Source organism: Schistocerca gregaria, chromosome 1, assembly GCF_023897955.1.
Source record: "Schistocerca gregaria isolate iqSchGreg1 chromosome 1, iqSchGreg1.2, whole genome shotgun sequence".
Classification (NCBI taxonomy): Eukaryota; Metazoa; Arthropoda; class Insecta; order Orthoptera; family Acrididae; genus Schistocerca; species Schistocerca gregaria.
This window is the reverse complement of record NC_064920.1, coordinates 1181778040-1181802904: the sequence shown is the minus strand read 5'-3', so window position 1 is coordinate 1181802904 and position 24865 is coordinate 1181778040. Positions and strand designations below refer to the sequence as shown.

At 43.4% G+C, this 24865-nt stretch overlaps 1 protein-coding gene across 1 annotated transcript; it reads right to left on the bottom strand.

Moving 5' to 3' along the window:
- Positions 1-5957: 5957 nt before the first annotated feature.
- LOC126297863 (uncharacterized) lies at positions 5958-8153 on the bottom strand. Its single transcript, XM_049989189.1, has one exon. The coding sequence runs from the start codon at positions 8151-8153 to the stop codon at positions 5958-5960; it is 2196 nt and encodes a 731-aa protein (XP_049845146.1).
- Between the last annotated feature and the right edge of the window lie 16712 nt (positions 8154-24865).

The window sequence follows — 24865 nt, the reverse complement described above, 5'->3', positions numbered from 1 at the left end:
TTTATCAAAATTGACTCACGACTTGGACAGTGAATCGCAAGCTGGACAGTGAGAACGTCATAGCACGAAATACGTATTTTCCCACGGCGTACGATTGTGCGTCTGATTATTTTAAGATCGCCGCAATTCCGTAGAGCCACAGAGATTTTATTCCAGGTGCTAACTTGGACAATGAGAGTCAAAGTATGATTATGAGCTGTAACTTGTAATCATTTTGCTTTATAGACTTCGGAATTCAAAGCAGTAACCAAATTCTACCTGTGTGGGATCGTTTAAAATTAGTTGGGAAGCTACTTCTCTCGCCCATAAGTTTCCATTCAAATAACTAGACATTATTTAGTCATATTAATTTTTACTTCAGTTTATGGGGGGGGGGGGGGGAGGCGAGAAGCTTAAGTACTATACCACACCTTGACAGCACATTTCAATCGCACAAACTTTATCTCATACAAACATTGTGGGAACATACTAAAATGTAGACTTTCACGGCCGGAAATATCACGTCCATCATAAGAAGAGGAGAAACGGAACGATCAGCTGGGAGGCAATCGAAATCGCTAAACACCTTCATAATTTCAATCGAAAGGAGGAGGGCGTGAAATTAAGCGGTATATGGATGCCGGTGTTAAAGAAGATGTGTACCACCCGTCCACTACTGGGTGATGGCAACGGCGATCGACGGCGACGGACAGCGGCCAATTGCACTGACGTTTTCAAAACACGTGACGTCACGCCGCGGCGCGGGAGCGCGCGGTCACGGAATTTAGCGGCAGTCAGTAGCGAACCAGCGGGTGTGTTGGACCTTCTATCGAGCTACGGACCCCCTTGAAGATGTCTCCCGCAGTCGGAGACGAAACGTTGGCAATTGACACAGAATTCATCAACCGACCACGGCATATCAGCCCGGATAATTATAATGGACATGACTGGGAACAGCGAGTAAAGCGCTGCAGTCAGCACTTCCTAAATTTGAGAGTTCTATGAGGGCTTGTCAACAGCGATTGAATTCATCTGCATAATTTGTGCTGGGTCAGAATGATTTCGCATGTTATTGAGATGTAATTTTCTTAGGTTTCTCTTCAATCTACTGAAACAGCAAGAGACAAATAAACCATTGGTAAAGGGACATGTAAAATTTTGCAACTTTTTATGTGTAATGTATGTTGCGCATTTGTGGAGTAGTAGAATACCTTGTACAGCTTTGTTGGGGAGATGGCGGCAGAGATCATCCGTCAGCCCAGAGAAAACAGTAGAGCGCTGGAACCAGAGACCATCACGCACGAGCTGGCCGCTAGAAGAACAACTGACTGTTTTACACTGATTGCCCAGATAATTGAGACCACTTCTGTAATAGCCGGTATTTCCAGGTTTGGCACGGATAACAGCGGCGACGCTTCGGGGCACGGAAGCGATTAGGCCTTCGTAGGTCGCTGCAAGGAGTTGGCATCACATCTGCACACAAATCACTTACTCCCCTTAAATTCCGGGGAGAGGGCGATGAACTCTGACGCCGCATTCTGTCACATCCCATATGTATTCGATTGGTTTCAGATCAGGCGAGTTGGGGGCCGCCAAATCAATTGTGGAACTCGCAACTGTTTTTCTCGGACCAATCCATCACACTCCTGGCCTTCTGACATGACGCATTATCTTACTGAAAAATGCCACTGCCATCGGGAAACATTATCGTCGTGAAAGGGAGCACGTGGTCTGTAACCAGTGTTCGATACTCCTTGGCCGTTGTGGTGCATTGCACGAGCGCTACTGGACTCATGAATGCCCACTTGAATGTTCTCCAGAGCACAAAAGAGCCGCCGCCAGCTTGTCTCCGTCACGCAGTTCAGGTGCCCAGGTGCTCTTCCCCTGGGAGACGACGGATTCGAGCCCTCAAACCGGAATCATGAAGAAGCTACATCTACATTTATACCCCGCAAGGCCCCCAACGGTGTGTGGCGGAGGGCACTTTACGTGCCATTGTCGTTACCTCCCATTCCTGTTCCACTCGTGTATGATTCGCGGGAAAAGCGACTACAGGAAACCCTCCGTGCGCGCTCGAATCTCTCTAATTTTACATTCGTGATCTCCTCGGGAGGTATAAGTAGGGGGAAGCAATATATTCGATACCTCATCGAGAAACGCGCCCTCTCGAAACCTGGACAGCAAGCTACACCGCGATGCAGAGCGCCTCTCTTGAAGAGTCTGCCACTTGAGTTTTCTAAACATCTCTGTAACGCTATCACGCTTACCAAATAACCCTGTGAAGAAACGCGCCGCTCTTCTTTGGATCTTCTCTATCTCCTCTGTCAACCAGCCCTAGTACGAATCCGACACTGATGAGCAATACTCAATTATAGGCCGAATGGGTGTTTGTAGGCCACCTCCTTTGTTGATGGACTACATTTTCTAAAGACTCTTCCAATGAATCTCAGACTTTTACCCGCTTTACCAACAATTAATTTTATATGATCAATCTACTACAAATCGTTACGTACTCATAATCCCAGATAGTTTACAGAAGTAACTGCTACCGATGTGTGTTCCGCTATCATATAATCATACAATAAAGGATCCTTCTTTTTATGTATCCGCAATACATTACATTTGTCTGTGTTAAGGGTCAGTTGCCACTCCCTGCACCAAGTGCCTATCCGCTGCAGATCTTCCTGCATTTCGCTGCAATTTTCTAGTGCTGCAACTTCTCTGTATACTACAGCATCATCCGCGGAAAGCCGCATGGAATCTCCGACACTATCTACTAGGTCATTTATATATATTGTGAAACGTAATGGTTCCTTAACACTCCCCTGTGTCACGCCAGAGGTTACTTTAACGTATGTGGATGTCTCTCCATTGAGAACAACATGCTGTGTTCTGTTTGCTATAAACTCTTCATTCCAGCCACACAGGTGGTCTGATATTCCGTAGGCTCTTACTTTGTTTATCAGGCGACAGTGCGGAACTGTATCGAACGCCGTCCGGAATTTAAGGAAAATGGCATCTACCTGGGAGCATGTATCTAATACTTTCTGGGTCTCGTGAACAAATACAGCGAGTTGGGTCTCACACGATCGCTTTTTGCGGAATCCATGTTGATTCCTACAGAGTAGATTCTGCGCTTCCAGAAATGACGTGATACGCGAGCAAAGAGCATGTTCTAAAATTCTACAACAGTTCGATGTCATAGGCCTATAGTTTTGCGCATCTGCTCGACGACCCTTCTTGAAAACTGGAACTACCTGTGCTCTTTTCCAGTCAATTGGAACCTTCCGTTCCTGTGGAGACTTGCGGTACACGGTTGTTAGAAGGGGGACAAGTCCTTTCGCGTACTCTGTGTAGAATCGTATTGGTATCCCGTCAGGTACAGTGGACTTCCCTCTGTTGAGTGATTTCAGTTGCTTTTATATTCCTTGGGCACTTATTCCTGTGTCAACCATTTTTTAGTTGGTGCGAGGATTTAGAGAAAGAACTGCAGTGCGATCTTCCTGTGTGAAACAGCTTTGGAAAAAGTTGGTTAGTATTTCAGTGTGTGTCATCCTCTGTTTCAATGCCATCATCATCCCAGAGTGTCTGGGGACGCTGTTTGGGGATTTATCAGACCGTGAAAAGTTCTGCCACTGCGGTAACGTCAAGTATCGATGGACAGGTGTCCATTACAGCTGTAACTGTCGATGTCACGGTGTTAACATTGAGACATGCATGGGGCGTCGGCTGAGGAGGCCCCATCGTTAGGAATATTCGGTGTCCTCTGTGTTCAGACATACTTGTACTCTGCCTAGCATTGAAGTCCAATGTCAGTTCCGCCACCTGTTCTGTTTTATTCGTCTACCCAGCCTGTGACGTCCGACAACTGCAATTAGTGGTGGACGCCCAACTCGACGACGTCCGGACGTGGTTTAATATTGGTTTCGCCACGTGTTGAAGACATTCAACACAGCACCCCTCGAACACCCAACAAGTTGTCCAGTTTCCAAAATGCTCTTACCGAGCCTCAGAGCCGGTCCCAATGGCGGGGCGGTTCTAGGCGCTACAGTCTGGAACCGCACGACCGCCACGATCGCAGGTTCGAATCCTGCCTCGGGCATGGATGTATGTCATGTCCTTAAGTTAGTTAGGTTTACGTGGTTTTAAGTTCTAGGGGACTGATGATCTCAGAGTCATTTGAATCATTTGAACCGAGCCTCAGAGGTTTTAAAAATGTGCCTTCGGTCAGATTTAGGTAGATCGCCCGCCTTCCCCATTCTACACACAGACAGCATACATGTACATGTAATACATGCACCATGTTTGTGTCTGACTGGCAGTCATTCCTCGCCTGGACGGCTTTATGTCGACAGTTGGTTGGTGGACATAATGTTCTGGCTGATCATTGTATAAAGGCTGTTAATACCGCTATTTGCTTTCTCTGGCAGTCAAATCAAATTGTTCCTCCTCAGCGATCGCTTTCCGAAGTGCTGACGATTGCTTAGTGGTATGGAGGAAATCGTGGAAAGTAGTTCATTGCATCTGTTAGCAGTGAGACGCGAGAATATGAACACTATGTGAAAGGATACGAAATGAAGTAAATAAACTAACGAGCTTCATAAGCATTCGTCTTTCTTCACTATAGCTTCAACCTACGTTTATTGTCATGCAGTCATCGTCATGAAATCTCTCGTTCCAATGGATACATTTAAAACTACTGCAGCTGCACATTCGTCCTCGCTGTTCTGAGCCGTTGCAGCAGTGAACTCCAATTTGACGTTTAGGATTCAGCAAGTAGCTACAGTCGTTTACGTATTCCGCGCTGACGTGGATCCAGCAGCAAACGTCGTAGTGATTAGCTCTCACGTTAAATTTACTTTAATTTTTATTGTAGGTCCGTCCGGGGCAGCACCCCTCAAAACTTCCAGAGATACTCTTTGAAATCCTCGATAAATTCAGTACTTCAAAAACAGAAAAAAGCAATTACTTTTCAGTTAGGCAAACGCAACATATGCAGCGGCTAATGATGCCTGTCTGGAGATTACAATATCTGAATGTCCTCTCACTGCCCATGCAGCTCCCTCGCCATTGAGAGACAACTTCGTGGGTCTGTGGGAGGAGTGGTTAGCGTTGGAGAAAAAGCTGAGGCCCGCGAAACCGACGACACGACCGCGGCGCATCTCCTTACGGCGACAGCGACGGCAGCAACTACTTTTAACGCACCTCCGGATAGGAAACTGTCCTTTGACGCATGGGTCCCTCCTTCGGCAGGACGACCAACTTGTGTACAGTTCTTGTAGTGCAAACCTTTTCCTACGCCAAACTGTAACTAAATGCGCTTTATACCAAGCAATTAGGGCCGCAACCCACTGACCAGTTGACCTCTGTTTTAGATGAAGAACTGAATGTGTTTCGTGTGTTAAGATTCTATTTTATGACTGGTCTCGTCGATAGTGGCTTAGGTAGAAGAATTTACTTTGTTTGTAAGATGGTTGCTACATCGTTTCATTTCCTGTGGACCCTGAAGACACACTTTCATGTTGCACTATTTTGAGTTTGTGTCTTTACAGTCAATGTATTTTACTCACACAGTGCCCTGACTTGTCCCTCGTTTGCTGTTTGTGAACAAATGTGAGGAAGACAACCCCAAGATGGTTGTAGATTCCAATTTTATAATTTACGTTTTGTTGGTTGCTGCTAGCAATTAATAACCACTGTTGTGTTCATTTTGTTAAGTGTGGGTGCTGACGAAATAGCAGCTTAGCGCAATATACAAGCCAGTAGCATCACAAAAACAGTCATTCAAAGAAATAAAAGCAAAAAAAAATTATCTTCCTCGCTGTATTGCTACAACAACTGAGTAAATAAAGCAAACGAATGTTCACTTTAAATTTTGATTTATTCGAAACATTTGCAAATTCATTTCAAACAATTTCTAAAAAGCGTACATTAAAATTTTCTTCATGACAAGGCTAAAATCGAGAATGAACCAATTTTTAAGGGCACTTTACATTGTTAGTCACATCAAAACCAGAGACTTGAGTTTTACTGGGTACAAGAAATTTACAAGTGAATGCCTTCTTCTTCGGTGGTTCAGTAACACAAAAGGACGTTTTAATGGGACAGACCTTCTTTGGAGTAAATGCTCTTATCTTTGGAGGGCCTGTGACTATGAAGGCTGCCTTAATAGGACACACCTTCCGTTCAGTAAAGGCCCTCTTCTTCGGTGGGCCTGTAACGATAAAGGCTGTTTTGATCGGAAATGGTCCTGTTTTTAAGGGCGCTAGTTTCATAAGGCCAACACTAAGAGATGCTCTCAAACGACAATATTCTGCAAAAATAGAGGTGGTTGCCAAACATTGCATATTGGAGGGCTCATCATGTATATCCAACTTCTCATTAGAGGGCTCATCAGGCCAAGGTGCAGTACTTTCTAATGAGTCTGGTGGTGGCTCAGAATCTCTTTCCCATTTCTCATTAGAGGGCTCATTAGGCCATTGTGCAGTACCTTCTACTGAGTCTGGTGGTGGCTCAAAATTTCTATCCAACTTCTCATTAGAGGGCTCATCAGGCCATTGTGCAGTACTTTCTACTGAGTCTGGTGGTGGCTCAGAATCTCTTTCCAACTTCTTATTATACGGCTCATCAGGCCATTGTGCAGTACTTTCTACTGAGTCTGGTGGTGGCTCAGAATCTCTTTCTAACTTCTCATTATAGGGCTCATCAGGCCATTGTGCAGTACTTTCTACTGAGTCTGGTGGTGGCTCAGAATCTCTTTCCAACTTCTCATTATGGGGCTCATCAGGCCATAGTGCAGTACTTTCTACTGAGTCTGGTGGTGGCTCAGAATCTCTTTCCAACTTCTCATTATACGGCTCATCAGGCCATTGTGCAGTACTTTCTACTGAGTCTGGTGGTGGCTCAGAATCTCTTTCCAACTTCTCATTATAGGGCTCATCAGGCCATTGTGCAGTACTTTCTACTGAGTCTGGTGGTGGCTCAAAATATCTTTCCAACTTCTCATTACAGGGCTCATCAGGCCATTGTGCAGTACTTTCTACTGATTCTGGTGGTGGCTCAGAATCTCTTTCCAACTTCTCATTACAGGGCCCATCAGGCCATTGTGCAGTACTTTCTACTGTGTCTGGTTGTGGCTCAGAATATCTATCGAACTTTTCATTAGAGGGCCCATCAGGCCATTGTGGAGTACTTTCTACTGAGTCTGGTGGTGGCTCAGAATCTCTTTCCAACTTCTCATTATAGGGCTCATCAGGCCATTGTGCAGTACTTTCTACTGAGACTGGTGGTGGCTCAGAATCTCTTTCCCACTTCTCATTATAGGGCTCATCAGGCCATTGTGCAGTACTTTCTACTGTGTCTGGTGGTGGCTCAGAAACTCTTTCGAACTTCTTATTATAGGGCTCATCAGGCCATTGTGCAGTACTTTCTACTGTGCCTGGTTGTGGCTCAGAATATCTATCGAACTTTTCATTAGAGGGCCCATCAGGCCATTGTGGAGTACTTTCTACTGAGTCTGGTGGTGGCTCAGAATCTCTTTCCAACTTCTCATTATAGGGCTCATCAGGCCATTGTGCAGTACTTTCTACAGAGTCTGGTGGTGGCTCAGAATCTCTTTCCAACTTCTCATTGTAGGGCTCATCGGGCCATTGTGCAGTACTTTCTTCTGAGTCTGGTGGTGGCTCAGAATCTCTTTCCAACTTCTCATTATAGGGCTCATCAGGCCATTGTGCAGTACTTTCTACTGAGTCTGGTGGTGGCTCAGAATCTCTTTCCAACTTCTCATTATAGGGCTCATCAGGCCATTGTGCAGTACTTTCTACTGAGTCTGGTGGTGGCTCAGAATCTCTTTCCAACTTCTCATTATACGGCTCATCAGGCCATTGTGCAGTACTTTCTTCTGAGTCTGGTGGTGGCTCAGAATCTCTTTCCAACTTCTCATTATAGGGCTCATCAGGCCATTGTGCAGTACTTTCTACTGAGTCTGGTGGTGGCTCAGAATATCTATCCAACCTCTCATTAGGGGGCGCATCAGGCCATTGTGCAGTACTTTCTACTGAGGCTGGTGGTGGCTCAGCATAACTCTCTAATTCCTCATCCGCTGGCTTGTCCTGCCAGTCTGCAAGAGATGCCACTGAGGGTGCTGGTGGTCTAGCATCCATCTCTAACTGCATATCGGGGGGCTGAGATAGGGATTCGGCAGTAGTCGCGGGTTCTGATGCTGGAGGCACGGCAGTTGTCTCGAGCTGATCTGTTTTCTCATCTAGTCTTCTTCTGTGAGCGGGATGGTGTTGGCGAGTCCACTCCTGTTGGCAGAATACAGAAAGCTCGGTAAGAGACATGGAACACAAAATCATATATGTGTATTCAATGTACATAACGAGAATAATTCTGTAACTATCAGTTTGTTGCTTTTAACTATGATAGAAGGAGAACAATTTTAAAAATAATTGATGTCTGATTATTAATGTTCGTTTGGCACAGCTGTAATATGCGGTTGTGTGTACTTATTTGCGTTTAATGTTTCAGTACGAATTTTTCAGTTGCGTGTGAGTTCAAGTAATAATGGAGATGACGGCAAACGCGATGCAAAATATAATTCCGATTTACGTGTATATTTAATACTGTTTATCCCAGCAGTTACAGATGTGTCCACTTTTTATGTAATGGTCATGTATACGTACATGTTCCGGTTATGTGGGCAAGTTCAGTAAATTAAATCTATTGACCCTCACAGCTCGCACTTTTTATGGGGCGATACCTGCTTGAATGGTTCACCGGCGTTGCATCTGATTTTGTGGTGTAACTAGCTCGGCATTTTTACGAGGGAAACGCTCGTCGTCTTCTGGGACACCACCTAAATCTTCAGTGGCTACTTGGTAATACTGTGACTCTACAAATACCATCCGACACCGATTGTGGTTGTTCTCGTGAAGCATATGAAATAACTTGGGAGGCACTTGCCCTCTGAAAGTAGTGCACGCTATTCCAATGAAGTCCAACTATTACAAAGAAGAAGCTGCAGTGGTTTGTGACATACAGTAACGGGACCGCCCAATTGTTTGGTGGACCCAAACATATTCGAAGGTGACAGCGTGAATCCAATGTGCATTGACAGGATACCGGAAAAGGCAAACTCAAAGGGCGTTTCTCACTTGTAAACGGATATGCACGGAAGTAAATAGAACACAGAAACGACAGAGAAAAATTGCACGTGAAGTGAGTTTGTAACTCCCTGAGAAAAGACATACTGCTTAGCGCCGCATTAAGTTAAAAGTTCTCGGAAGAGGGAAATTGTTTGTACTGGAAGCGGTGTAACGATCCGCTGAAAGGACTTCCACCACCAACTGTTAGTGATAAGCCTTGGTCTTCGTCAGACTATTCCACCGCCAGCTCTAAGTAACAAACATAGGACTTTTAGAGAGGACTGTAAAGATGATAATGATTTACAATGTAAGGGCATTATTATGCTGTTATATCAGTCACTAACAGTTCATCAGGCAAAGCCAATAAACACTAACCGATAATCTAAAACTACTCTCCATCTTCCTCAACTAGTTCTCTTAAAATTTACCTGCGTATTATTTGTGCAGGAGAAACCTGAAACATGGAAACCTCAAATTACTACATCTTTACCTAAGCAAGGATTAAATCATTACCCCGAAACAGAGCAAAACAGCTATATAAGCCACTAAGTGTGAAACAGGAATTCCAATATTAAACGCTGGGCAGAGTGAGCGAATGGGTGGAAAGAGTTCATTGAAAGTCTCTACGAGGGATAGAAATGGATGTTGAGATGATAGACGTAGGGGTCCAGTAATGGCACTTATCAGAGTTTCGACGCACTTACTGTCAAATAAATCTACAGACATCGACTGCATATCTACATTTCTAAAATCATGAGTGAAAGTGAAAACCAAACGACTTTTCAACTTCGATTGAAGGATTTTTTAGTCTACAAACTACACAAAATTCCGAAGGGTTATAAGAGCGAGAACTACCGCAAAATCGACTGACAAGTATAACACACCGAAGAATGGAAAAGACAGCTTTGATTGAGGAAAGGTGCTGCGAATACATAGAAAGAAAGATCCCATATCACTTAGCTACAATATAGCAGGTCAGCAACTGGAAGCAGGTAATTCCATAAATTATCTGGGAGTACGCATTAGGAGTGATTTAAAATGGAATCGTCGGTAAAGCAGATGCTAGACTGAGATTCATTGGAAGAATCCTAAGGAAATGCAATCAGAAAACAAAGGAAGTAGGTTACAGTAGGCTTGTTCGCCCACTGCTTGAATACTGCTGAGCAGTGTGGGATGCGTACCGGTTGATAGAAGAGGTAGAGAAGATCCAATGGAGAGCAGCGTGCTTCGTTACAGGATCATTTAGTAATCGCGAAACCATTACGGATATGATAGATAAACACCGGTGGAAGATGCTGCAGGAGAGACGCTCAGTAGCTCGGTACGGGCTTTTGTTAAAGTTTCGAGATCATACCTTCACCGAGTATATTGCTCCCTCCTACATATATCTCGCGAAGAGAGCATGAGGATAAAATCAGAGAGATTAGAGCCCACACAGAGGCATACCGACAATCCTTCTTTCCACGAACAATACGAGACTGGAATAGAAGGGAGAACCGGTAGAGGTACTCAAGGTACGCTCCGTCACACACCGTGAGGTGGCTTGCGGAATATGGATGTAGATGTAGGAAAAGGCACCAGAGAGGCGCCTCTGACGTCGCTCATTATTGTAGAAGCAAGACTGCAAAAAGAGTTCCACGATGTAAAATAGTGGAATATGTTTCAGTTTCTCGGTCTTTCGCCCATACTATTCAGTCTGCCCATCAGCGAAATGATGACGAAAGTAAATGAAAGGATCATGTGTGGGTTTAAATTCAGGATGGAAGGATGTCAGTGATAAGATTCAGTGGTGGCACTGCTGTCATCAGTAAAAGTGAAGGGAAATGTTACACTGGGCTGTTATATTGAATCAGAAACAGTGTTGCAGAAAGTAGCAATTACACGAGAGACGGTTCCTGAATATAGTATGGCGGTATGCTTCATTTCTTCTTTTGGTGAGCTCAGTGGTAGAGCCACTTGAAAAACTAACTAAATTTCTTAACATTGTTTAGAATCTAGTCGCACAGATAAAGCAATCTTTGTTTGTAAGCTGTTGCTAGCCTCGAGTGGTGTGATTACTTCTATTTACTTCATTTTGTGAGAAGTTTCCATGGATGTGTTATGGGTGTGTTAATGAAGAAAGTATTTTTCGCTGCACTGGGTGATGTAGTTGATCAGTGATTGTCAGATCAGAGCAATTTCTGATCCTGTTATTGTGGGAGGCGTGTTTTTGAACAGTACTGCGTATTCAAGGATCACACAGGTAATGTTTTTGCTTTCAGCACGTTCAGCAGTGGATGTGACGTTTTTATGTACTCCGGTGAAAGTTTTTCATTTGGTGTTTTCAGCCAGAAGACCGTATTGATGCATCTGACCACAGTTGTCTATACTCAACAGCTAGCTCCTCAATTTGTGTACGACTACTGCAAGCTACACCTATTTGAGCCACCTCACCGTCGTGACGCTTTGGAAACAAAGTGATGATTGCTTGATACCACATGAAGTGTCCCGTTAAAAGATATCCCTTTTAGTAAGTTGTGCCATAAATCTCATTTCTGTCCAGTTCGTTTCAGTACCTCCTCAGCAATTATCGTATCTATCCAGTTGTGTAAGGCAGGTAAAAAATGAGCTGACAAAACATATCCCATGTTTCATTACTGCTTGGGGATGCAGAGTATTAGACATTTACGAGAGTCAGCTTAAGATAAGTGCTGTACGCCACTCACCAGATCATCACGAAAGAGCCCAGTGCACTGTCCAGCTGCCGCCTGGGAATGCAGATGTTCGACCCACTGCATCTGTACAAAAAGGAAAGAAAAAAATTTTGTAGTTAACGTATGTACCCACAGGAACACTACAGACTACATCTATAGCTGAAACCATTTAACACCAACATAAAATAGAGTGGAAAGTGCTACAGAATCGATCCTGATGTCGAACCAATTAAATTTGAAGTGAGGAGGGCCCTAGTGTGATGACTGACTTTTCCAGTGCATACAGCTTATTGAGTATGAGTACTTCAAGGCTAGTAAATACAGATGTAGGAATAAATAATTGAAATGAAGGTAATTCACCGGTCATATCACATAGTTAAATAGAGAGCTGTGTAAAGTTAAAGAAAGCGGCCGTCAGCAATAATCCAAAACTCAGTGGAAGTAAGTATCTTGGTGTTAGTGGGTACAGTGTCGCAATCTCCCACATAACAATGAAAAAGTAGAGACAAGATCAATAGCGAAGAAAACAGGAAAAGCGATGCTTGGAAATAATCACATTCAGAACAAAGAATTGACAGCCTTATAGGTCAATATAGAAATTTGATTCCTGAACATCTAAAGGCAGAAAAAGACAGGTTTGAAGACAGCGGAAAGAGATCTTTATATTGTTGTTGTTGTTGTTGTTGTTGTGGTCTTCAGTCCTGAGACTGGTTTGATGCAGCTCTCCATGCTACTCTATCCTGTGCAAGCTTCTTCATCTCCCAGCACCTACTGCAGCCTACGTCCTTCTGAATCTGCTTATTGTATTCATCTCTTGGTCTGCCTCTACGATTTTTGCTCTCCAAGCTGTCCTCCAGTACTAAATTGGTGATCCCTTGATGCCTCAGAACATGTCCTACCAACCGATCCCTTCTTCTAGTCAATTTGTGCCACAGACTCCTCTTCTCCCCAGTTCTATTCATTACTTCCTCATTAGTTATGTGATCTACCCATCTAATCTTCAGCATTCTTCTGTGGCACCACATTTCGAAAGCTTCTATTCTCTTGTTGTCCAAACTATACATCGTCCATATTTCACTTCCATACATGGCTACACTCCATACAAATACTTTCGAAACGACTTCCTGACACTTAAATCTATACTCGATGTTAACAAATTTCTCTTCTTCAGAAACGCTTTCCTTGCCATTTCCAGTCTACATTTTATATCCTCTCTACTTCGACCATCATCAGTTATTTTGCTCCTCAAATAGCAGAACTCCTTTACTACTTTGTCTCATTTTATTATCTTATTCCCTCAGCATCACCCGACTTAATTCGACTACATTCCATTATCCTCGTTTTGCTTTTGTTGATGTTCATCTAAATTTTCGTAAGTGAGTCACGTCCGTTAGTGAGCACATGGTGTGTGTGTGTGTGTGTGTGTGTGTGTGTGTGTGTGTGTGTGTGTGTGTGTGCAACTGCTGTGTTGTACGTCGTCAGGAAACGGAGTGGTGCTCACCTTCGGAGCTTTGGTGACCTGCTCCAACTCGACCAGCCGTCGATGCCCCTGCATCGTCTTCCTTCGGCCGAAACAAGGACAGCACGCTGTCCAGTATCTCCTCCAACCCATCTGCAGCAGAGAAGAGCCTGTTCCACAAGCTGCCGAATGGTTTACGGTATAGTAATTGCTGCACTGTGCTGCACAGTAGAATCTTTCCTGTTATCACCATACTGTGAAATAGATGGCGTGTTCAGCACCGCATAAAACCAATTTGTAGCAATATCGAGTAGTTCCAAAAGAAGGGAAAGTTTTCAGATAGAGAAATAGTCTTAGCAGTTGTTAAACTGCTCTGGTATTGTCACGTAGAAACCACAGTCAAGTTCTTAAGTTAGGTTGGTCAATGAAGTACTATATTTAGACTTGAAACACGTTAATTACTGAAAGCAGCTCGCAGCCAGAACAGAACTGCCTTCCTGAACGAAGATTGCATATATCGACACTGACGGAGAAAAATCGCAACTCCAAAAAATAATTAACGTAGAATATTGAAATTTAGGGAATACATTTGCCTAGGTCACATATTTAAGTGCTCAGTATTGCAAGATCTCAGGGTAAATTAAAGTGCAAGGTGGCCATCGCAAATGTGAAATTCTGATACATTAATAATCGGTGTAGCAGCCAGAACGTTGATTGGAAGGATGCAACGGTGCGTGCGTTGCGCTCTACAGCTGCCGGATGGCTGTTTGTTTGACAGAATTCGGTGCCTATTGCACTTGTTCGGACAACACAGGGACAGTTAATGCTAGTTATAGATGACGTCCCATTGCGACGTAACGCTCTCTTTCGCACATAGACGGCGGTTCTGCAACATAAATTGTTCACCTACCTCGAAACTGCTGCAGATCCGCAAACGTAACTCCTGACTGCAGCTACTTAAGGGGGTAGGACGTCAAACGGGGCGACTTGGATCAGGAGAGGTATCACAGGACATTTTAATTTCTACTGTCTATACTTCTTCAAATAAATTCATAAAACTTTCTCAACATCACCAGGAAGGATTCAAGATTCACACTCGTTGCAGTGGAAGATCGAAAACATAACAAAATAAATTTTTTTACGTGTGAAATTTCATCATTCTTTCACTTACCAATGGCTGCATTTGTTGCTATAGGTACACTTTTCTTCATAAGTTAGAGAGATTCTTCGATTAATTTTGCACAGCATACAAACCATACTTACAGGTGTATGAAACTCTAGAATTTATTTAATTTATGAAAAAACGAATGAGCTGTTATATTTTAAACTTCATGTTTAGAAAAAAACACAAATTTTCTAGTTAATTACCTCAATTTTCAGCACAGTTTTTAATAGATTTGTAAAATTATAGAGTTTCGTACACCTTTGAGTATGTTTTGCATGCTGTGGAAAATTCATCGAAGAATCTCTCTTACTCATGAAGAAAAGTGTACCTATAGCAACAAATGCTGCCTTTAGTAAGTGAAAAAAAGATGAACTTTTACGTGTAAAAAAATTTATTTTGTTATGTTTTCGAACTTCCACTGCTATGAGTGTTTATTCTGAATCTTTCCTGGTCATGCTGACAAAGTTTTATGAATTTATTTGTAAAAGTATAGACAGTGGAAATTAAAATGTCCTGTGACGCTTCTCCTCCTGCAAGTCGGCCTGTTTGACGTCCTACCCCCCCTTAAGAGATCTCAGGAAAGCAATGTTGAAGAAACTGAGATTTCGTAACTACACGTCGAAGGCCGCTATAAGTACAAAAAGCTGAATATAGTCTTGTTAACTCCAAAGAATAAATCGGAAATGGGTTGCTGTTAAAATTTCTAATTTCAAAGGTCCTTTTAAACTTCCATTAAGATTTTTTTATTGACATTAAGCAAGATCATCAGCCCAATGTGTTCAAATCATTGAAGTTACTGTTCACAGTCCTCGCCACACTCAAACAGCCAGAACTTTTCCTATCCAATTCCGAAATCATTTACGAGAGTAACACAGGCAATAAATTGCTATTTACTTTTGCACTCGGCACTCAGTGGTTGTCTTTAAATAAAGTTTTTGCTCGTCATAAATACTCAGTAAAAAAAATTTACTTTGTAGTGCCACACTTTTAGTTCAAAGTTTACACACGCGATTTTCTCCAGAACAAAACATCTCTCGACTCTTAAAATTTCACAAATAGTTAATGGTAAACACCAGCTACATTCATCACTGTACCGAAACGCGGAAGTCACAATATCACTTCATTTTACACATAGTGCGTTCGGACACTTTCAGCATGACCAGCTCCTTCGAAAATTAGTCCACCACTCCCTTCTTCTCTCTGCCTCTACAAGCACCTCTATCTCATACGTTAGGTGGCAAACCGTCTCCCTTCTTATTGGCTGTACAGAATTACGGCCAATCAGAGCTGACTTTCAGGGCGCGGCTCGCTCCAAAATCTAGAAAGAACCAACCACTGCTCTCAGCTCATTGACATCATTAAAATAAACAACTCAAAACTCCCTTGTTAAACAAATGAAATGAAACAAATTTTAAGCTGCACTTAACGTTCAGGAATTTAACTATATAATCGCGAACGTTCTGGCTGTCTCTTACATATTCAAACATGCTTGGACATCCGCCATCCACTAGTACGGAAACCACTGGTGGATTCGTTCCCACGATACAAAGCTGGAACACTTGCAAGTTCGTATAGAGAACTACAAACTGAAAATTTAATATTGGCGAATGTCCCACATACACTCACACAAGTACTCTCTTTCACACCCGCCCTAACACAAAACATAAATATCTACTTGAAATTCTTGAAGCTATTACTAGAGCAAAATTACGAAAGGTTTTCTAAAATGAGAACTTTCCAAATTTTAAACTAAGCACTGAAGGTGTTCATATCTTTTCAAATAGTCACAGTTAGTGATTTTGAAACATCCCCTTAGAAAAATTTGTGAATTACTATGCTGATAAACCTCTTACGTTATTTGATTTTTAAACAGCTGAGCAGAACTGAACTTACTCAGACATTTCTCCCTTTACTTATTCTGATCAACACTAAAATGTCACACAATATTTTTAGTGCAACGCAATCTGACTTTTAATAGTCCCTACAAAAGAATGGCCCTGACTAACATTAACCTATGCCTTTCATGAATCACTTACCTCAAAAAATCTTCATTACTCGAACTACTGCAATACAGTGAGCGCCAATGCTGCCAGCTGAATAAAAGATTCTAACTACTGAAGGCACTGACTACTGATGGGCATGGTTAGCAAATGAAAGATTTTGATAGAGAACAAACAATGTATTTACCTTAATAATATTCAAAAGTCATCTCATATATATATATATATATATATATATATATATATATATATATATATATATATATATATCATTTCATGAAACACAGTATTACAAATTTACTCTTTCCGGTGGAAACATGTCCAGATCGTCCGCTCTCAAAATTCCGCCCTTTCTCTCCCCACATCCACTACTGCTGGCGGCTCACATCCAACTGCCCAACACTACAATAGCGAATAATTCAACAATGCAAACCAGCCACAGACTGATCATAGCACAGTTAGTGTTTTCATACAGAGCGCTACGTGGCGTTACCAATATAAAAACCTAAATAGCGTACTAACAATTTAGTTTTTTAAATGTTGGATAATTACGTTTTTTAATGACTTTTTTTTGTAACTTCCAAATTATGACCGTTATTGACTTCAGATTTTGACAGATTGTTCCTTTACGCAACAGAAGGCTATGTACCTAATATGAAGTTTGTCGGACTATTTCTAGACCAGTTATTAATTTTAATAGTTCCAGAAAATCCGAAGAAATTCTGGTCGTATGTAAAGTACACAAGCGGCAAGACGCAGTCAATACCTTCGCTGCGCAGTGCCGATGGTACTGTTATCGACGACTGCGCCGCTAAAGCGGAGTTATTGAACGCAGTTTTCCGAAATTCCTTCACCAGGGAAGACGAATGGAATATTCCAGAATTTGAAACACGAACATCTGCTAGCATGAGTTTCTTAGAAGTAGATACCTTAGGGGTTGCGAAGCAACTCAAATCGCTTGATACGGGCAAGTCTTCAGGTCCAGATTGTATACCGATTAGGTTCCTTTCAGATTACGCTGATACTATAGCTCCCTACTTAGCACTCATATACAACCGCTCGCTCACCCATAGATCTGTACCTACAGATTGGAAAATTGCGCAGGTCGCACCAGTGTTCAAGAAGGGTAGTAGGAGTAATCCATTTAACTACAGACCTATATCATTGACGTCGGTTTGCAGTAGGGTTTTGGAGCATATACTGTATTCAAACATTATGAATCACCTCGAAGGGAACGATCTATTGACACGTAATCAGCATGGCTTCAGAAAACATCGCTCTTGTGCAACGCAGCTAGCTCTTTATTCGCACGAAGTAATGGCCGCTATCGACAGGGGATCTCAAGTTGATTCCGTATTTCTAGATTTCCGGAAAGCTTTTGACACCGTTCCTCACAAGCGACTTCTAATCAAGCTGCGGAGCTATGGGGTATCGTCTCAGTTGTGCGACTGGATTCGTGATTTCCTGTCAGGAAGGTCGCAGTTCGTAGTAATAGACGGCAAATCATCGAGTAAAACTGAAGTGATATCAGGTGTTCCCCAGGGAAGCGTCCTGGGACCTCTACTGTTCCTGATCTATATAAATGACCTGGGTGACAATCTGAGCAGTTCTCTTAGGTTGTTCGCAGATGATGCTGTAATTTACCGTCTAGTAAGGTCATCCGAAGACCAGTATCAGCTGCAAAGCGATTTAGAAAAGATTGCTGTATGGTGTGTCAGGTGGCAGTTGACGCTAAATAACGAAAAGTGTGAGATGATCCACATGAGTTCCAAAAGAAATCCGTTGGAATTCGATTACTCGATAAATAGTACAATTCTCAAGGCTGTCAATTCAACTAAGTACCTGGGTGTTAAAATTACAAACAACTTCAGTTGGAAGGACCACATAGATAATATTGTCGGGAAGGCGAGCCAAAGGTTGCGTTTCATTGGCAGGACACTTAGAAGATGCAACAAGTCCACTAAAGAGACAGCTTGCACTACACTCGTTCGTCCTCTGTTAGAATATTGCTGCGCGGTGTGGGATCCTTACCAGGTGGGATTGACGGAGGACATCGAGAGGGTGCAAAGAAGGGCAGCTCGTTTTGTATTATCGCGTTATAGGGGAGAGAGTGTGGCAGATATGATACACGAGTTGGGATGGAAGTCATTACAGCATAGACGTTTTTCGTCGCGGCGAGACCTTTTTACGAAATTTCAGTCACCAACTTTCTCTTCCGAATGCGAAAATATTTTGTTGAGCCCAACCTACATAGGTAGGAATGATCATCAAAATAAAATAAGAGAAATCAGAGCTCGAACAGAAAGGTTTAGGTGTTCGTTTTTCCCGCTCGCTGTTCGGGAGTGGAATAGTAGAGAGATAGTATGATTGTGGTTCGATGAACCCTCTGCCAAGCACTTAAATGTGAATTGCAGAGTAGTCATGTAGATGTAGATGTAGATGTAGAGAATGTAACTACACTGTAAGCGCTCTCCGCCACTTTCAGACGCTGCAGTCACGCCTTGTGGTCACGAAGCACGTCTGCAGGACACAGGTCGCACGTTGCAGATGGTATAAGATTCTGACTGCTTACGCTGGAGCGCACATACATTCATACAAGAAAGCTCTAATAGACAAATTGGCGATCGCGCCCTAACCGCGACACCTCAGCACGTGTACTCAAATGGAGACACAATAGACCGAGAGAGTGAGTGGGCACTGTATAGCATGTTGGGTTACAACAGCCGTAAGTGAGCGAGCAGCATCATGTTGGAAAACTCCCCCTGGGACACTGTTCACGAATGGCAGCGCAACAGGTCGAAACTACAGATTGACGCACAAATTTTGCAGTAAGGGTGTATGGGATAACCACACGAGTGCTCCTGTTATGACACGAAATTGCATTCCACACCGTAGCTCCAGGTGTAGGTCCCGTGTGTCCAGCACGATAACTGGTTGGTCGCTTGCCCTCAACTGGCCTTCTCCTAATCAACACACGGCCATCACCGGCACAGAATCAGAACCGGCTAACACAATGAACACTCTCTTGACACCACTGAAGTCCCAAATGCCGGTGGAAGGGCTGTAAGACGTCGTGGTCTCCTGACCTTCATTGCTTACATATTCCGCCCTCACAATCATATTCTCCACATCAAGACGCTTCATTCAAACCCAAACTCGATAAGATGAAGTCAATGTTGTATGAATTCATGTAAATGATACGCAAATAACAAGTGCGCACTGGGGTTGAGATACTCGAAGCTGGCATACACACACACACATTCAAGACACAACAGTCACAAAAGCTTTTAGTTTGGGAGAGGCAAACACCGCACGTCAGGAGGCTGGTCCCTTCCGAGGTTTCCACAGGGGACTACCTACATCAGCCGGTGGCCGCCCGTGAAGCGGACAGCGTTTGCCCGAGTGAAAGGAAGAACGACCCCGTGTTCGGATTAAAAGCAAATTCCACTACACTGTGTGGGAGCGCCCAGCCTACGCATTCTTTACAAACATAGCACACAAGTTTCAGAGGTTTTTCACAAGGAGACAGCAAACGCCAAACGCCGATGCTACAGATTTCCGGATTGGTCGTCTTAAACGAAACGACATTCTCCCGTTTTAGAAGAGCCATGCTGATTGGCGGACGATATTCATGACGCCTTGAGCTGAAGGAGTAATGGAAGAGACTGACATGTCTGGCGTGGAGAGGGGCCGTTCCGTTGCCGCTCTAGAAGAGAGAACACGTAACGAGAGCGTGCGCTCTCGTACGTGTAGTGAAAAGAGCGAGGAACAAGTCTCTCCTCAGTACTTCATTGGGAGAGCACCTCTGTCGAGAGCGAATTGGACTGTGACTCTACACTGAGTCCTTGCGATTAAGTGTAGTTCACTGTGTTGGCTGCCACGCTTATTGCGCAGTGTGAACAGAGTTATAGATAGTTAAACGCCTGCGAGCGAATTTTTGAGTGGCATCGCGGTGGACTGGTTATCTGACCGGTGTACCACGCCAATAGTTAGACTAGGGGCGAATATGAGACCTTGACCTCATCAACGCATAGGGTGAGTTTGATTGGTGAAGGTAAATCCAGATAGAACGAGAGTTATCTTATTTGTCAGCAGCGAGCGGCGCAGAGAGCAGACATTGCAGCTTACGGTATTGTACGCTACAGCTCTTGCGAGCCCCATATTTCCTCCACAACAGTACACTTCACTGCATTTCACACGTGACCTCATCGACCGTACCTAGCAACATTCTAACGGTTGACTATTCAAGTTGAGTAGGCGCGGCTCTCAGCCATTCTGCCAACTCAAAAACAATCTTAAACTTTGTATAGAAATTTCATTAGCGAATCCTATCCTTAAGAGGTAGCTTCACATTCCGAAAAGATACCGGAAATAAGTGCCATTGTGATTTCTCAGAATTTTTGCAAAATAAATAATAATATTCGTTAGTTTCATGTTTTTCTTACACTAACTAGCACTACTCCAGTACCCAAGTATCCCACTAGTTACATAAGAAATTATGTGAATTTTTGCCATTTCCTTACAGCGGGCGACTGCAGAAGATACTTATCGCTGAAAGTTTTTCAGGCATTTCTCTTTAGAACGTTAGCAGCGACTGTCTGACTTATGTAGTAGTGTGGGGGTGGAAATTGCATCTTGCAGGAGCCACAGGGTAAAGGGTACATCTCAGATTAATCCGTTTCGCAGAATGATAGAATAGCACCCACAGACTGACAGGTGTTAGTGGAATGTTCGCAACAGGGAGTCTGGCTTGGACCTGTTATTGAAGTAACCGATTTTTAACCGTTCACTGTGTCGCTGTGGTGCCAACAGGTGCTCAGATTCCTATTTAAAAAACGCAGTTGATATCCGTCCGACCTATGGCAGCGCCATCTAGCGGGCCAACCATAGAGCCATTTGGTTTTCCCCTTCAAGCTAGACGAGTTTCGTTGTTTGTAGTTTTATCGTTTGACGCTTGTCTCGTGAAATATTTGGCCCGGTCACTCTCAATGGACCACCGTATACGTCTCAACTTAAAAGATAGCTCTTAATACTAGAAGCCAGAAACTGATACAGATACATAATGCCAAAAGTCGGTGCCAGTATACAAAGTGAAAAACCGAGAAAACTGCCGAGAGGTGGTATCGAAAACAACAGTTCAGCTTCAGCTATATAGCTCGTTCTAGTATTCCGATATAATCACAGAAACCCAAAAGGCTATATGAGTACGTAAAACCATAAATCGGTGTGGCTACGGAAACGCGGTATCAAAAATTTCACTTCTACATCTACATCTACATCCATCTACGCGGTATCAAAAATTTCACTTCAACTATATAGCTCAAGTGAAAATTCTGGTTCCAATGTAATAAACTCAAATCAAAGAAATTAATTATACCTGATATGTCTTTGGTAGCAATCTAGCACAGAGGTAAAAAAAAAACTTGAACCACAGTATTAAAATAATGACCGTGACAAAGACCTCCAATTACGAAATGTAAGAATCGTAAGTTAGACCTAAAATATTCTGTAACAAAAACAAAATGCTCTAATTTTGCCTTGTAACCGAGACTTAGGCTCATGAACAGAAATAAAGTTACGCGGTAGAGAAAAGCCTGCACGCATATTAAAGTAATGCAGTTTGACAGAAAAATTAAGAAACTGAAATAAGAGAAAAAACCGAAACAAAATCCCAGCATCTTTTGACGGCCCTATAACAGATTTCACAGCCAAATGAAATCTCTCAATAATATTTGTGTAGGGCCCAATCTTATAGTCTTTAAGTTCCCAGTTGTCGTTCACAATAAGCTGGCCACAACCCTTCCCGCCCAACACCGTTAAAAAGCACACGCATCTAACGCTATAGCAGTTGCTTCTGCGACCTCCGGAAATACGTCAAAGGAATCACCACAGCTGCCGACCTCAACTTACGTCTCTCACCTTCTCCTCACCAGAACATGATTCGTCAGTTTCAGCTATCACCTCATGGCCCCTTATAGGTCCACTATATTTAATATACTGACCACGTAGTGCTCAACAGAAAGAAAAGCAACCTATTACTGTTCGTTCACAAGCATTGCTTTCATGCATACCATGAGAGAGTTGCCCAGGAAGTAATGCACCTCATGTTTTTCTTCGATAAATCTTTATTGAACATAATGAGAATTACGCACACGAAAGAATGGTGTTTTATCTAGACACCCTATTTTTCCACGTAATATACCTCCCGTTCTATGGCCTTCCACCAGCGCGAAACAAGGGCGTGTGTGCCCTGTCGGTACTAATCCTTGTCCTGGTGGTAAAGCCAGTCCTTCACTGTGTGGATCTCCTCCTCATCGTCCTCAAAATGTCTTCCATGAATGGCATCCTTTAATGGCCCAAAAAAGTGGAAGTGAGAGGGGAATAGGTCAGGGCAGTAGGGTGAATGGAGTAACATTGTCCAACCCTGTTTTGCGATGTGTTCAGCAGCCCTCAAACTTCTGTGGGTCCGAGTGTTATCGTGTTGCAGCAAAGTATCTGCTGGGTTGCTGTGGCGTCGAAGTCACCGGAGACGCGTCTTGAGTTTTTTTTTATGTGTTGACTTACGATTCTGAATTAATGGCACATCTCTTGGCATTACATCAATGAGAATCACACCTTGCCAGTCTCAGAACACTGCTATCACGACCTTGCCGGCGGAAGCAGTTGTCTTGAATTTGTTCTTCTGCAGGTTGTGGAAATAGGGCCATTCTCCCGACTGTAGTTTTGTTTCGGGCTCAGAATGGTTGCCACAGGTTTCATCACCGGTCACAAATCGGGACAAGAACGCCTCCCACTCAGCTTCAAAACGTTGCAACAAATCAAGACAAATTTTTTTTTTCTGTTCGATTTGTTATCCACCGTTAGACACCGCGAGGCCCACCTTAAGCACACTTTTGAATATCCAAGAGTGCGGATAACTGCATCCACATTTCCTTTGCTGATTGACAGATGCAACCCCAACTGCAGAGTCGTACTGCGCCTGTCTTCGCAAATGATAACATCAGCTCGATGCAACGGTTCAGGTGTGACAGCCGTGGATGGTCTCCCTGACCGCTGAAAATCGTGGAGCTCCGCCGAACCGCATTCTGACGACCTCACCCTCCTTACGCAGCGACTAACTGTATTTCTGTCGACAGCAGATGTTCCAAAGGCTATGCAAAAGCATTTGTGAATGTTCCCCGCATTTTCTTTCTCTGTAGTGAGAAATTCAATGACGGCATGTTGTTTATGACGTACATCACCTACAGGCGCCATTTGAAACTGTAGGAACCTGTCTTTGGATTCTACTTTGTTTTCTTCTTCGATTTCAACAAACTTGTTCTGGTTCCTTACTCTTACTTAGAGTAAGTGCTGTCTTACTTTGCCTCTTTCCATAAGCAACAGTCTCTATTTGTGGACGCCTTCTCATTTCCATTCACCTTCAAAACGTTTTCACACGACTCCCGAGACTGCTCTACCCCCTTTGTGTCGTAAGACGTTGACAACTACGACAAAGTAATTGCAGTGCAAATAGATTAAGGTGCTTCAGAAATTTTCGGCGGAATAGGCAGGCGCGAGGCGGAATGCGCATAGAACGTGACGCGTTAAACACTTGGAAAGTCAAGCGTTTGAGTAGCAGACGCGCGGACCCAACAACCTACACTATTTACGATTACAATTTAACATTGTTTCACATATAATAACGTTTTATGTCCTTAGGAAAGTTAAATAATGAAACGTATGAGCCACTGTACGTGTACTCAAAGTTTGAGGAAGTGTAAGGTGCGAAATGAGGAAGAGTGTAGGGTGACATCTGGGTGCAGTCGAGTGAAGGAACTTCTTCGAACCGATGTGAGGGAAAGAATTGGAGAGAAGCTGAGGAGGCGCTGCGCAATTGATTTCAAATAAAAAGGTTAGTATACTCGCGTTAGTACAGGGTACGAATAAAATGGTGTATAGACAGATTCACCTCACCTCCCCCCCCACCTCCCCCCCCCCCCCCCCCCGCCAATGAACGATGGACATTGCCGTTGGTGGGGAGGCTTGCGTGCCTCAACGATACAGATAGCCGTACCGTAGGTGCAACCACAACGGAGGGTTATCTGTTGAGAGACCAGAAAAACGTGTGGTTCCTGAAGAGGGCAGCAGCCTTTTCAGTTGTTGCAGGGGCAACAGTCTAGATGATTGACTGATCTGGCCCTGTAACACTAACCAAAACGGCCTTGCTGTTGTGGTACTGCGAACGGCTGAAAGCAAGAGGAAACTACAGCCGTAACTTTTCCCGATGGCATGCAGCTTTACTACATGATTAAATGATGGTGGCGTCCTCTTGGGTAAAATATTCCGGAGGTAAAATAGTCCCCCATTCGGATCTCCGGGGGCGGACTATTCAAGAGGATGTCGTTATCAGGAGAAAGAAACTCGGGTTCTACGGGTCGGAGCAT

What these genes read in the sequence shown, in the direction of transcription:
- LOC126297863 (XM_049989189.1), bottom strand. Translation starts at nt 8,153, where the DNA reads ATGCAGTTAGAGATGGATGCTAGACCACCAGCACCCTCAGTGGCATCT.